Source organism: Rattus norvegicus, chromosome 6, assembly GCF_036323735.1.
Source record: "Rattus norvegicus strain BN/NHsdMcwi chromosome 6, GRCr8, whole genome shotgun sequence".
NCBI classification, from domain to species: domain Eukaryota; kingdom Metazoa; phylum Chordata; class Mammalia; order Rodentia; family Muridae; genus Rattus; species Rattus norvegicus.
Window position 1 is genome coordinate 101265832 of NC_086024.1, and position 14904 is coordinate 101280735.

Consider the following 14904-nt stretch of genomic DNA (forward strand, 5'->3'; position numbering starts at 1 on the left):
CTTCCTCCTCCTCCTCCTCCTCCTCCTCCTCCTCCTCCCCCTCCTCTTCTTCCTCCTCCCCCTCCTCTTCCTCTTCCCCCTCCTCTTCCCCCTCCTCTTCTTCCTTTTTTTAAAAAAAAGATTTATTTATTTATTATATGTGAGTACACTGTCACTGTCACCTGATCCCCATTACAGATGGTTGTGAGTCACCGTGTGGTTGCTGGGAATCGTACTCAGGACCTTTTAGAAGAGCAGTCAGTGCTCTTAACTGCTGAGCCATCTCTCCAGGCCACATAGTCATTTTCCTGAACTGTAATGAAACAGTTTTACATTACCACTTAGTGTCTGTTTCTTCTGATAAGTCATGAGACCCATAGGGCAGAGACCAACCGGCTGGTTCAGCACTGTCTCCTAAGCACTTAGCCCAGTGCCTACCACATAACGGATACTCAATAAATGTTTGGTGAGTGAACTAACACTCTTCTGCAGGAGACTTTCTGCCAGGATCCTATTAAAATCTTTTGGATCTCACTGCACAGGAGACTGGGTTTTAGAATGGATTTCAAGAATTTCTGTGCCTGGGATATAGCTCAATGGTAGAGTACTTAATATGTGTGTGGCCCTGGTTTAGCCCCCAGCACCACACACACACACACACACACACACACACACACACGCACGCACGCTAGCACACACATACATATACACACATATACACAGACACACACAGACACACAGACACACACACACACACTTCTATTTCTAGAATAAAATTTACAGCTGTTCTATGTGTCCTGTGACAGATTCAACACTCTGTTGCAAATCCCTTTCACCTATTCCTTCAACGACCCTACTTTTAAGATTGAAAAAAGTTGGGTTGGGGATTTAGCTCAGCGGTAGAGCGCTTGCCTAGCGAGCACAAGGCCCTGGGTTCGCTCCCCAGCTCCAAAAAAAAAAAAAAAAAAAAAAAAAAGAAAAAAGAAAAAAAAAAGATTGAAAAAAGTTGGGGTTGGGGATTTAGCTCAGTGGTAGAGCGCTTGCCTAGCAAGTGCAAGGCCCTGGGTTTGGTCCCCAGCTCCAAAAAAAAAAAAAGAAAAAAAAAAAAGACTGAAAAAAGTTTCTACCTATTTAGCGAAGAAGCTTTTTACATAAAAAGCTGAATCCGTAGATCCGAGCCAGACCTTATCAGATACCTGCAGAGCTAAGGGAAGGAAAAAATGTGACTATAGCAGGAAGTTCCTTAAGACTTTTTATACCTGGTATCCATGGTCGTAATCACCGTCCCACATGTTCCCAGATTTGGTAATCTTCTGGTCTTCTGATACTACAGATTTTCCCCTCACACCAAGATGGGCAAGTGAAAACCGGGTAGTGATGGGGCACGCCTTTAATTCCAGCACTCTGGAGGAAGAGGCAGGCAGATCTCTAAGTTCAAAGCCAGCCTAGTCTACAGAGTGACTTCCAGGACTACCAGGGCTACATAGAGAAACGCTGTTTCAGAAAACAAACAAATGAAAAAGATGGGCACGTGACCGTGTATACCACAGGAAGCCTCCAGCACCAAGCCTCCACCTCACACTTGGGATCTGAGTACCTGTTTGCCTGAGAACGGAGAGATGGTCAATTGTGTAATACTATATAGGCCCTGGATCTTAGACATGTGGCTTGGGGTTGAGTAGGAGCGTATTAGAATGCTCTGAGCAGGGAGTAGAGTGCGTGTTCTATGCATGTGTTGCTACAGATCAAGCTTAACCTTGCACACACTAGGCACTTCCACTGAGCTATACTACCAGCCTCGGGACATCCATCATCTTTTCCCACAACTTCTCATCTTAAATAATTTAACCTCTTACTCTGATGTAGTTTTTTTTTCCTTTCTCATGTGTGCATAAGTATGCATGGCTTTGCATGTTTGTGGGCACATGTTTGTATGTGCATGTGAGGGTCTGAGGTTAATGTTGGGAATCAATCTTATTCTCTCTTTAACCTTAAACCCAGAGCTCACTCACACAGCTGGTCAGCTTGTTCTGGGTACTCACCACCTTGGCCTTCTGAGGCTGGACTGACAGCCCACATACTCACCACTTATGTGGCTACTGTGGCTCTGAACTCTGCTCCTCATGTTGTTCAATAAATTGTATTAAGCCACCCGCCTGCTTCTGATTTAGGTTTTTTGATGTAGGTCCTGGAAAAGATCCTCGTTTATTGCTGTACGAACGTGGTAGGGTTTTCCTAAAGATTAAAACATATATATTTTTAATGTATATTCGTGTGCATATGTACCTCATGGGTGTGAAAGTCTGCAGAGACCAGGAGAGGGTGTTTAAATGCCTGGAACTGGAGTTAAAGAAGTTACCACATGGGTGCTGGGGACCCAACCCAGGTCCTTTGCAAGAGCATCAAATACTCTTTACCAAAGAGCCATCTCTCCAGCCCCATAAATAAAAAGGTCCTCTGTAAGAGCAACAAGTGCTCTTTACCACTGTCTTTCTAGCCCCACAGGGCTTTCCTAAAATCACTTTAACATTGTATTTGTGAGGGATACCCAAGCGTGCACGAGTAAATTTCTGGTATGTTCCTTCAAATCCTGTCTGTCTTCTTATGTCCATGATTGTTTTGTTATAGACGGCTGCTCCTTTAGGTCTCAGCCACCAAATCTAATTAGAATCCAATTTATTCCGTCAGTCTCAGATACTTTTATTTCCTTTCCTTTCTAATTTCCAAAAATTTAATTTTGTATGCAAACCTGTATTTATTGCACTTTCTCTATTTTTAAGTTCTGGTTTGTCGTAACCCCCCTTTTTTTGGTTTGACTGTTTTCTAAAGAGAGAGAGAAAAGAAGGAAGGTGTGGAGTTGGGTGGACAGGGAGATGGGGAAGCTTTGGGTGAGGGGAAACTGTGATCTGAATATATTGCTGGAATATATATATATATATATATATATATATATATATATATAAAGTAACACTAAAAATAAGGCATATGGGTATTTTGCCTGCGTGTACACATGTGCATTACTTGTGTGTATGTTGTCCATGGAGGCCAGAAAAGGGCGTCGGATCCTCTAGAACTGGAATTACAGGTGACTGGAAGTCTCCAGGTGGGGGCTTGGAATCCTCTGGAACTGCAGCCACTGCTGAGCCACCCCTCCAGGCCTGACTCTATTATTTTCTGTCATACCATAATTGGAAGTCATCAAATATTTATGTTCATTTATTTAATTCTGTCTATTCCTCTAAAATGAAATTCAGATGTATTCCAAGGGAAAGGACTTTGTAATTTGGTTCACTTTTGCATTCCTGGACTCTGGCACAGAACAAGTAGCAGGTGCTTCATGAATATTTGTTGACATTTCTTTGGATGGTGCATTTACACTCATTTCTTCTATGGTATTTTAGTTTCTGCCATTGCACTGTAACCTCCAAGGGAGAAAATTACAGTACTCCACTCCTCTATCTCTGAGTACTGAGACCTGCAATTTTGCTAATTTACAGACAAGCTCAGGCTTCTCCTAAGAGGCTGTCAAGGACCCAAAGGTGCGTGGTAATTCTATTAGTTAATAGCGTGACTGAGGCAATAAAGACAGATGTCAGAAATGCTTTTTAAGTTACATTCTTTGGGTTCTTGAACAGCTGAAATCGCAAACTACTGCATTACAATTGGGCAAGAGCGAAACGTTGACTTTTTTTATTATTATTTGCATAATAGATATCCTAGATATCCTTTCTCGCGCTCCAGGAAACTGAGCTCCTGCAGCAGCTCATCTGCCCGACGGGGGGCGGCAGTATCCCAGTAACTCACTTCTTGAAGATGTGTAGGTGGGAGGAGAGATTCGCGTTCATAATCTTTTTGACTCTACCCACTTTCCGTAGCGCCTTAGCCCGCTCGAGTTTCAATGCGCGTTGTTGCTGGACGAAGCTGAGTCCTATACAGCGCTCGCAGCTCTCCCGATCATGGCTTCTTCGAGTTCCTTCACCTATTATTGTCCTCCATCTTCTTCCCCTGTTTGGTCAGAACCGCTGTATAGTCTGAGACCTGAGCACGCGCGGGAGCGGTTGCAAGACGACTCAGTGGAAACAGTCACGTCCATAGAACAGGTGAGGTGGCAGGACTGGGCGAGGCGCCCGCGCGGGGCCTTCTGGGAGTAGGAGTCCCATATGTAGGCCTGTGTGGGTGCAAAACTCTCCATGGAACTACAACTCCCGTAGTGCACTGCGCCCCCGCCCCCGAGCTCTAGGCTCCCAGATTGGGGCTTCTGAGTGGAGCGTTTGCGGGGCTTGCTTGGGTAGGAAAGGGTTGTTGTCAGGGTTGGATTTGGAGAACAGGACAGTACCCCTGTCCTCTCTGCTTCGGAAGTTGTAAAGAATCGTGTTCTGTGTCTGGAGTCTACAGCAGCCTGGGCAGACCAGGTAGCCCGCTCCGTTCTGTCTAGATGTCTTGAGGTTCTAGGACCGACCGCTCACTTTTCCTTCATATGCTCGCAGTTTCTGGACATTTAGGGGACCGAACGGCCGGACTGTGGTCAGGCCATCCCAAAATCGATTTAATTTCTGATCTGCCAGGTCAGATTGAGGCCTACCCCCGTGGTGGGTAACCGTTTGAGCACCTGCTGTTGAACGCTGGGAAAACAGTAAAAGATAAACAGCCCCTAGGCAAGAGCCTGGTTGGGGAAGACAGACTGGAAAACTGTATAGTTCAGAAAGAACAAAAAAGTATGGGGTTTGAGCTGCTTGTGAGTCACTAAGGCCTAGGGTATACCAGACATGCCATTTTGAAAAGTGTTTAAGGTGTGAGTAGTGAATTTCATTTTTCTCCCTCTCCATTTGGAATTGTTCCCAAATTGGCGGTTGTAGAGCTGTTTACCCATCTGTTACTAGAAGTGGTCAGGATGAGTCTTGTCACTAAGAATGGGCATGCAGCCACTTACTAAGATCTTACTAAGCTTAGTACCCAGGCTTAACTGTGGAGGGACCCGCTTCATCCTTCCTGCCTTAAGGTGGGAGCCTCTATTTAGGGAAAACCAACAGCAAATAATGATTATATAGATTTGTAATTTTCATGTGTGTGACTGTGTATTTTTTGTTTGTGGGAGTTGATGCCAGGGCGCACCATGTGGGTTCGGAAGATCCAGCTGAAGTTGGCAGGCTTGCATAGCAAGCATCTCTACCTTCTGAGCCACCTTGCTTGCCCTAAAGAAAATTCATAACAAAACAAGGGATTGGACACATGGTTATTCACGTAGTCGCAGAGGCCTTGTGGGCTTTAGGGGTAATAAAGGAAACTTACTTTTTGACTTCAGCTCTCTGACTTAGTTAACTGTCCCCCACAGAAGTCTTTTACAAAACATTGCAAAGAAATCTTTCATCAGTAACAAAAACCTGAAGGCCCTGAATTCAGTCCCCAGCTCTGAAAAAAAGAACCAAAAAAAAAAAAAAAAAAAAAAAAAAAAAAGAGTTGCAGTTAGTAGGAAGGTGGACTGGCTGGTTTGTGTGTCAACTTGACACAAGCTGAAGTCATCAGAGAGGAAGGAGCTTCAGTTGTGGAAACGCCTCATGAGATCCAGCTCTGGGGCATTTTCTCAATTGGTGATCAGTGGGGGAGAGCCCCGCCCATGGGGGGTGGTACCATCTCCAGGCTGATGGTTCTGGGATCTATAGAAAATCGTACTGAGCAAGTCAGGGAAGCAAGCCAGTAAGAAGCACCCTCCAGTGACCTCTGTATCGGCTCCTGCCTCCACGTTCCAGCCCTGGCCTTCTCCAATGATGAACTGTGATCTGGAAGTATAAGCCGCCAAATCAACCCTTCCTCTCCTATTTGCTCTTTGGTCATGGTGTTTCGTCGCAGCAACAGAGACCCTGACTAAGAAGATAATGTGATATTTCATTTTTTTTAAATCCTTACTTATTTTTTCATATGAGTACACTGCAGTTATCTTCAGACACACATTAGAAGAGTGCATCAGATTCCATTACAGATGGTTGTGAGCCACCATGGGTTACTGGGAATTGAACTCAGGACCTCTGGAAGAGCAGTCAGTGCTCTTAACCGCTGAGCCATCTCTCCAGCCGGTGATACTTCATTTTTATGGCTTCCTCTGCATTTTAATAATCACCACACTGACCGTTCATTTGGTTCCAGCGGAGTGCTCAGTGCTCTCCGAATGTGTCACTCAGTCCTTAACACATTCTGACAGAGAAGGCAGAGGCTCAGAGAACTGTCTGGTTGGTGGCTAACATAGTGCAGCCATAAGAAATAACATTGCTGGGAGGAATTGTCCAAGAGCGTACTGTGTGAATTTTTTGGATTTGACCAAAGCTTCCTCAAAGATTTGCTGACAGCTCAGTTTTATGTCACGACAATAAGGATTAATGCTTGCTATCTCATTACTTGGAAACCTTCATTTATTAAACAGTAATGTAAGAATTTAATAACAGGAGTAAAACTTGTAAGGAGTGCAAAGAGCTCTTTCTCATGAGGCCTTCTATTCTGTTCATTTACTTTGAGGAAATTCTTGAGGGCACGAGTGATGGCTCAGTGGTTAAGAGCATTGGCTGCTCTTCCAGAGGACCTGGGTTCAATCCCTAGGACCCTACAAGGTGGCTCACGGCTGTCTGTAACTCCAGTCTCAGGGCGTCTGATGTCCTATTCTAGCTTCTGGGGGTTCTTCCTGTATGTGGTGCACAGACATAGCACTCATACACACAAAAGAATAAAATGAAAATTTTTAAAGAAATCTCTTAGGTGCTAGACACCGCTCAGACACTTGGCATGAGTCAGTGAACAAAGGACATGGGTTTGATGTTTTTAAGGAATTTTAAGAGAATTGTTCCAGGCCAGGGAGTCAGCCAATTAAGGAAAGAAAAGCATGAGGAATGGGGGTGTTACTTTGGTAGAGCATGTGCTTAAACATGTGCAAGGCCGGATCTACAACCAGTTCCACAGAGAAGGGAGGATAAAAAGGAGTTTTCTAGAAACTTAAAACACAGTGAGCAGAGGGTTGCCAAGGATATCATGCTTGATCTGATCGTGTTTGAAGTATCCGAGGGGACCAAATGGATGAGCGTTCTGGGCTGGGAAAGCGTATGCAAAAACCTGAGGTGGGAGTGTGCCAGGTGTGGACAGGCCAGGAGACAGGAGATGAAATGGAATCATGTGTGGCTGATGGCTGCTGAGTTTGAAAGGGCCAATTGAGTTGAGAAGCCACTGGCTGGAAAGCTTGCATTTACCAAGCATACTCACCATAGATCTTTAGATTTGCCTCAGGAAGTAGATCTGTATTAACAGTCTCCCTTGTCTCTTGTGCTGGGATTGAGCCATGAAATATTGCTAGAAGTCAAGAGAGTGAAGGATGAAATCAGAGCATGTCCTCACTCCTGCAGTGCTGTGACCTGAAGTCTTCCCAGTCTTAAATTCAGATCTCCAGTACCTTCTCCAGAGACCCTTACTCTCTCTCAACACCCCTTCCCTTCCCACTTTCAGACCTTTGAGCTGCCAGGACTCAGCAGCTCTGAATCGTAACTTAATAGAGTGCTCAGGTTACTGTCAAGAATCGCATTTGTGTGTGGGGAGGAGGGGTTGGGCTGGAGAAATGGCTCAGCTGTTGAGAGCGTGTGCTGCCTTTCCAGAGGACCTGACTTTGGTTCTTGGCACACACAGGGTGGTTATAACCTGGAACTCCCACTCCAGGGGTATCTGAGGCCTCTGCTCTCCAAGGGCACCCACACTCAGGGGCGAATAACACACACACACACACACACACACACACACACACACACACACACACACACACGGAGATTAGGGTGGAGATAAGAGGCAGGGCTTGGGAGGCTATTGCACTGCTCTTGGTGAGAGGTGACAGAGTGTAGTCAGTTTCTTGACAGTTGTGAAGGTCTATCCCTTGATAAGGATTTTGCCAGTGGATGTGATGCGCAAGGGCCTTTTCTGAGTAGATAGCAAGGTGAGGTTGTGCTATTAACGTCCACCCTCATCATTATCCTGCCATTGGAATCACCTTATTGCAAACTTCAAATTACTATGGATAGTCTCAGTCTCAGTGGTGGCCTTGCTAACATTTGTTTCTAACTGCTGTTTGTTTTCAGTTTACCCTTGAACAGAGAAACAGAGAACAAAAACATCTTCCACTTTCCACAGGGTCTCTCAGTCCTGGAACTCACCCTGTCCATTAGGGTGGCCTTGAACTCAGAGATCCACCTGCCTCTGCCTCCTAAGTGTTGAGATTAAAGGTGTGTGCCACTGTCACAGACTGAATCTTCCACTGGAAATGGAAGGGTTGTTTCTGTCAGACAACTCTAAGGGGAATGTGAGATGGTATTATTTAAATGTCAAATCTAGGTAAATCCGAAAGGGAGGGTGAAGTTGGCTATGGTGGTGCATACTCCATAATCCCAGCATTTGGAGGATGAGTCAAGGAAACCATAGTTCAAGGCCAGTTTATGCTACGTTGCAAGACCCTGTTTATAAACAAACAAATAGGGCTGGAGAGATGGCTCAGTGGTTAAGAGCACTGACTGCTCTTCTAGAGGTCCTGAGTTCAATTCCCATCAACCACATGGTGGCTCACAACCATCCGTAATGGGATCTGATGTCCTCTTCTGGTGTGTCTGAAGACAGCTACTGTGTGTGTGTGTGTGTGTGTGTGTGTGTGTGTATTTTTAAAATGTTGTATGTACTTTAATATTAAAAAAAAACATAAATAAGCAAAAAGAAAACTGGGCTGGAAATGTAAGGCTCCTAGGTCTACCAAACAAAAAGAAGTCTACATATTTTTCTGGTTAGGATGAAATACAAGCACTTTTAGACCTTCAGGTGTGTAGCAAAGGATTCAAGTGCCTGTTGAGAAAAATTGCATTTAAATTTAGGTAACCGTGGGCCTTGGGATATAGCTTGGTGGTAGAGCTATATGAGAGGCTGGAAGTTCAACCCCTAGTACTGCGCACGCGTGCGCACGCGCACACACACACACACACACACACACACACACACACACACACACACACACTCACTGATAACATGAATATTTAAAAAGGAAAGTTTCTCCTCTTTCTGAGTTTTTACCTTGAACTGTCTGAGTCAGAAGAGATTAGCAAGAGAAGCCACACAGAAGGTCATTAACATGCATGCATCTCATGCTGATACCCAGAGAAGTTAGTGACTCTCTAAGAGGTGACTTAGTTCTGATTTGCGCAAGGTCTTTAACTGCAGTGTTGGGAAGCCTGTGACAGGAAGGTGACCTGGAAGAGGGCAGAAATCAGTAGTAAGGTTTGTTGTGCGGATTCACACTGTGCTTTGAGGAAAGGAATCTGGAGTTATCTTTCATGTTGGGAGGAGGGTGGTAGTGGAGGGGAGAGGAGGATTGCCAGAGGAGGTGGAGAAAGATGGAGATGTTCTTTAGAGATGGAAACTTCCTCTTACAAAGGAGCAGCTTCGGCTCTGTTTGCAAAGCTGTGTCTGCTGCTGCTCAAAATAATCAGCTCAAAATAATCCTCACGCCAAAGAGGCTTATGGCCTGCGCTGTGCTTTGTCTCCTGTGGTCTTATTGTGAGGCATGGGTTCTGGTCTCCCACAGTCTTCTTTTGGGGTGACATACTCTACTTGCCTATATTCCTCAAATATTAAGTTATTTGTCCAGGAAAATGTTTTGCTTCTTGAACATTAGAGAATTTTTTTGTTATCCTTTCAGTTGAGAAGAGGAATAGTATGGTTGGTGTTTTTAAAAAGTAACATTTATGAATGAAGAAAGTACTTTATCACTTATAAAAGCCTTTTATGGCTTTGGAGATGGTCACACAAGCATAAGGACCTAGGATCAGGTGCCCAACACCCAGGTAAAAGCCCCTACACTGGTGGTACTGAGGCAGGAGGATCCCTGGAGCTCACTGGCCGGCTGTATAACTTCAGGTTGGTGAGCTTCAGGTTCAGTGAGAGACCGTGTCTCAAAAGTAATGTGGAGAGTGGCTGAGGAAGGCACCCAGCACTAACCTCTGACCTCCAAAGGGCTCACAAGAACACACAGGCACACCTTTTGATCTAACAAACATGAGCATGCATCAGAGTCCCTAACGGTTTGTTAAAAACTGGCGGATGGACTCCATCCTCCTAGGCTGAGTATGTAGGTCTGTATTGAGACTACAGAGCTTCCGGTTCTCACTAACTTATCCTGGTTCCCAGCTTCTGGGATTTTAGTTTTCTAGCACAGTTCACATGGGGAGGCCTCTTTCTGGTTTCCCTTTTCATGCTCATGTTTAAAGAGTGTGGGTGAGCCAAAGGCAGGCTCTGGGGTGGAAAGTCTCTTTTGTTCAGCAATATATTCTAGACACCTACAACATAGAGGGAGGATGACAGTATTATTGAAAAAATATTTCTTCTTTTCTTTTCATATGTGCGTAGGTACACATGTGGAGGTCAGAGGTTGGCCACATGCCTTCTTTCTCTGTCATCTTCCACCTCGTTTTAGTCACTGTTCTATGGTTGTGAAGAGACACCATGACCACACAACTCTTATGAAGAAAGCATTTAATTGGGAGCTGGCTCACAGTTTTAGAGGTTTAGTTCATTATCTTCAGTAGAGGGAGCATGGCAGCATGCAGGCAGACACTGGAATAGGGGCTATGAGCTACATCCTGATCCAGAGAGACAGAGAGACAGAGACAGAGAAACAGATAGACTTTGGGCTTGCATTGGCTTTTGAAACCTCAAAGCCCAATTCCAGTAATGCACTTCCTCCAACAAGGCCGCATCTCTTAATCCTTCTAATCTGTTCAAATAGTGCCACTCCCTAAGCATTCAGGTATATGAGCCTTTCTTTTTTAGGACTATTCTTTTTCTTTCTTAAGATTTATTTAGTTTTTGTGAGTACACCATTGCTGTCCTCAGACACTCCAGAAGGCATTGGATCTCATTACAGATGGTTGTGAGCCACCATGTGGTCGCTGGGAATGAACTCAGGACCTCTGGAAGAGCAGTCAGTGTTTTTAACTGCTGAGCCATCTCTCCAGCCCCTTGGGTACCATTCTTCAAACCATCACATGCTATATTTTTTTGCCACTTTGGCTACAGTGGCTGGCTATGTGCTTTTTATCCAGTTCCATAGAGCAGGAGCAATAGATGTACTATGCCTGGCTTTAATGTTGTTGTTGTGGTCACAGACTCAAGTTCTTATGCTTCTGTGGCATAGTCTTTAGGCCATCTCCCCGGCTCCCCAGCCTAAGAAAATATTTTACTGTTTTTTGAGACATGATCTCACAATGTAACCCTGGCTATCCTGGAAGTCACTATGTAGATGAGGTTGGTCTCAAAACCCACAGAGATCCACCTGCCTCTCTCTCCTGAGTGGAATTAAAGGCATGTACCACCACACTACACACTTGGTGAGAATATTTCTTCATAATAAAATATAGGAATAATAATTATTGTTTTCTCATAGTTTATTATAGAATTTTGAGCAAGGTTAAAGAATTTCATGGTGAAAAGCGTATGCTCACCATCTAGATTCTTTTTTTTTTAAATATTTATTTATTTAATGTGTGGGTGAGCACACTGTCACTGTCCTCAGATCTCATTACAGATGGTTGTGAGCCACCATGTGGTTGCTGGGAATTGAACTTGGTACCTCAGGAAGAGCAGTCAGTGCTCTTAACCACTGAGCCATCTCTCCAGCCCCCATCTGGATTCTTATGTTAACATTTAGTTTTACTTTTTTAGGGGGCAGACTGTGGTGAGAGAGTTGAGGGAGGGTCTTGTAGCTTAGGCTGGCCGTAAATTCCTAGGTCTCTGTGTCTGATTCCTGTGTGCCAGAATAACCCTGCTGCTTCTGGGGTCTTTCCCCTTTCCCTTCCCTCTTGTGGCATTGGGGCTGAACTCAAGGCCTACACTCAACACTGACCCAAACTCCCGCTTACCTGTCTTTTATTTTCCATTTGTTTGCCTCACTGGGTATCTCCCACTGCCTGGAACTGGTGATCCTCCCTCCAAGCTTTCCAAGTGCTAGGTTATAGGCACACACCACCATCTCTCTTTAGTGGATTTCAAAGTAAGTAGCAGATGTCAAGACAATTGTTAAACACTCATTAACTGGAGTTTAATATTAACATATAGTTCATGCAAGATGTAATTTATACAGAATGAAATCTGCATACAATCAGAGTAACATTTAAACGTGCACTTAGTTTGGCAGGCGCTCATTCCTTTGTACACAAACCTATGTCAAACCAAAGCATCCCATAATGCTTCTTCCTAGTGACTACTCCCGACCCCAACCCCAAAGGTAACGGATGTCTGGTTTAAAAGAAAAAAAAATTAGCCTTTTCTAGAATTTTATCTTTTCCTAGACATGGTTTCAATGTGTAGTCCTAGATCGCCTAGATAGAACTCACTATGTAGACCAGGTTGGCCTGGAACTCAGAGATCCATCTGTCTCTGTCTCTTGAGAGCTGGTATTTAAGGTGTTTGACGTGCATGTGAGTGTGCGTGCGTGTGTGTGTGTATGTGTGTGTGTGTGTGTGGTGTGAGTGTGATATGTGTGTGAGTGTGGTATGAGTGTGATATGTGTGTGAGTGTGATGTGTATGTTGAGTGTGTGATGTGTGTGTGAGAGTGTGAGTGTGGTGTGCATATGAGTGTGAGAGCTTGTGTGTGACCTGTACTCCTGTGGAGCTCAGAGGATAACTTGTTGGAGTAGGATTTCTCTTTCTGGCTGTTGAGGCAGGATCTCACAGGCTGTGGTTTCTTGCTGCACTGAATTCTCCAGGCTCGTAGGCCAGTGAGCATCCAGGCAATCCCCCTGCCTGCCTCTCTTCTCAAGTACAGATCCATGCCACTGCACCCAGGTTTTTTATGTGAGTTCTGAGAATTGAATTCAGGTTGTCAGGCTTCCGTGGCAAGCACTTTTACCCACTGAAAGACCCTTGCTTGTATGTAGCCAGAATGGCCTTGATTTCATGAGTCTCTTTCCTCACCCTCCCAAATGTGAGTCAAAAGTGCATTTTTGTTGTTTTTCGAGACAGGGTCTCATTATGTAGCCCTGGCTGTCTTGGAACTCACTATGTTGACCAGTCTAGCCCGTAACTCACAGAGATCTGCCTGCTTTTGCCTCCCATGTGCTGGGGTTAAAGCTGTGCGGCACTGTGCCTGGCTAAGGATACATTTTTAAAAGATTCTAAATGATGACTTATGGAGGCAGAACAGGAACTACGTCGAAGATTTTCTTTTAATTATTAGTTAAAGAAAACTGTTAATGTGTTCATTTGGAGAACTGAGAATCTCACCCACTTAGAGTCAGGGAAGGCATGTGATGAATTTATGAATTAATGAAAAGTGTTAGCCAGGTGTGGGGGACTGGAGTCCGTGGGAAGGGATCAGGTTTATTCACAGGCCAGCATCTTCAGAATATGGAGGGGTTATGGACCTCAAAGCTCCATCTCAGGTAATTCAGGGGCACGGAGGGCTAAAGGGAGGAAAAGGCTATGTAGGGGACAGTACTCAGGAAGGCCATGTCCAGTATGGAGCCTTCATCATCCTGGCTCCCTTTCCCTCAGAGGGGACACCTCAGTAGACTGCAGCCTCCTCAGGCGAGTTCCTGTGTTTTCTGAAGTTAAACGTCAGCGTAATGTATATGCTTTTTGTTACTCGGTACACAGGACTAAGGACCAAGGAGAGGCATTGCCTGCTTGGATGGTGTTGGAAGGTCTCAAGGTGTTCTGGGTTCTTAAATCTGGAGTTTTTTTTTTTTTTTTTAAATATCTTAGTCATTTAGGTGTGCCTTCTATCCCTCTAATACTGAGTAATACTGAGGAGTCCAGGTGAAAGGGAGGGGCTATCATCCTGGCCAGAGCCACTGGGGAGAAGGTAGCCTTTCTTCCCAAAGGAGAAGGGGGTGCTGCGGAACCCATCTCACCCCCAGGATAGTGATGGCTGTGGATGGGACTGTTTATAGCCCTGTTGGTTTGCTTCTTAAGGTCTTTCACTGTCTTCAGAGTTGTGAAATAGCTGAGGTGTCGAAGACATGGGTGTTTTCTTTTTTTAATATGTGGGCTTACATGTCTATCCATATACATACATTTTATATACTTAAAACTGTATCTATGTATGATTTTTGTCCTAAAAATTTGCAGGGGTGGGGAGCATTTTGATTCAAGACAAGGTTTCTCTGTGTAGTCTTGGCTGTCCTGGAACTCATTCTGTGGACCAGGTTGGCCTCAAATTCACAGAGATTACCTGCCTCTGCCTCCCAAATGCTGGGATTAATGGTGTGCTACCACCACCCAGCTTTGTCCTGAAGTTTTTAAAGCAATGTGAAGATATTGTCACCTAAGAATGACTTTCTTCTATATAAAGGCAACAACATCATGGCTAAGAAGAAAATAACCTAATTCAGTAGTGCCATCTAATATCCAGTTCATGTTTAATTTCCCCTTTTGTCCAAAGATTTAATAGAAAAATGAAGTATATGCACTTATTTGTATGTACATGGGAGCAAGAACTTGTGCACATGAATCACAGTGTGTTTGTGGAGGTCAGAGGCCAACTTGCAGGGGTCAGTTCCTGCAGTCACGTGGGTCTCAGGGATTGAGCTCAGGTGGTCAGGCTTGGTGGCCTTTACCCAGTGAACCATCTTGCTAGCCTCTGCTTTTCTGTTTTTGTTTTTAATAGCCTTTGGGTATATATTTAAATTGGATCCAATAAAGGCTCACTTATTTGGGGCCATTTTTAAACAGTAAAGAGCCGGGCTCTAGGGAATTAATCTTCTGTGCTGATCCTGGCCTTTCTTGTAATCTTGTCATGTAGCTGTGTTTCTGAAGTAGGTCAAAGACTCTGAGCTCCATCCTTTTCCTGAGAGAAGCCGCTCCTGTTCATTTACATGGCTATGAACGGTGTGCGGTGCTCGGTGCTCTGGGGACACAGCCTC

General features: G+C 44.6%; 1 protein-coding gene across 3 annotated transcripts in view; it reads left to right on the forward strand.

Annotated features, from left to right (window-relative positions):
• Nucleotides 1–3825: 3825 nt before the first annotated feature.
• Fntb (farnesyltransferase, CAAX box, beta) overlaps nucleotides 3826–14904 on the forward strand; it is an 83060-nt gene continuing 71981 nt past the window's right edge. Inside the window, exon 1 of one of the 3 annotated variants that reach the window (XM_039112877.2) lies at nucleotides 3826–4079. In XM_039112877.2, the coding sequence (XP_038968805.1) occupies nucleotides 3936–4079 (144 nt within the window). In that variant the 5' untranslated portion in view covers nucleotides 3826–3935. Of the gene's footprint in view, nucleotides 4080–4226; nucleotides 4392–14904 lie in introns of those variants that run through there. The other 2 variants (NM_172034.2, XM_063262446.1) reach the window with 2 other exon arrangements.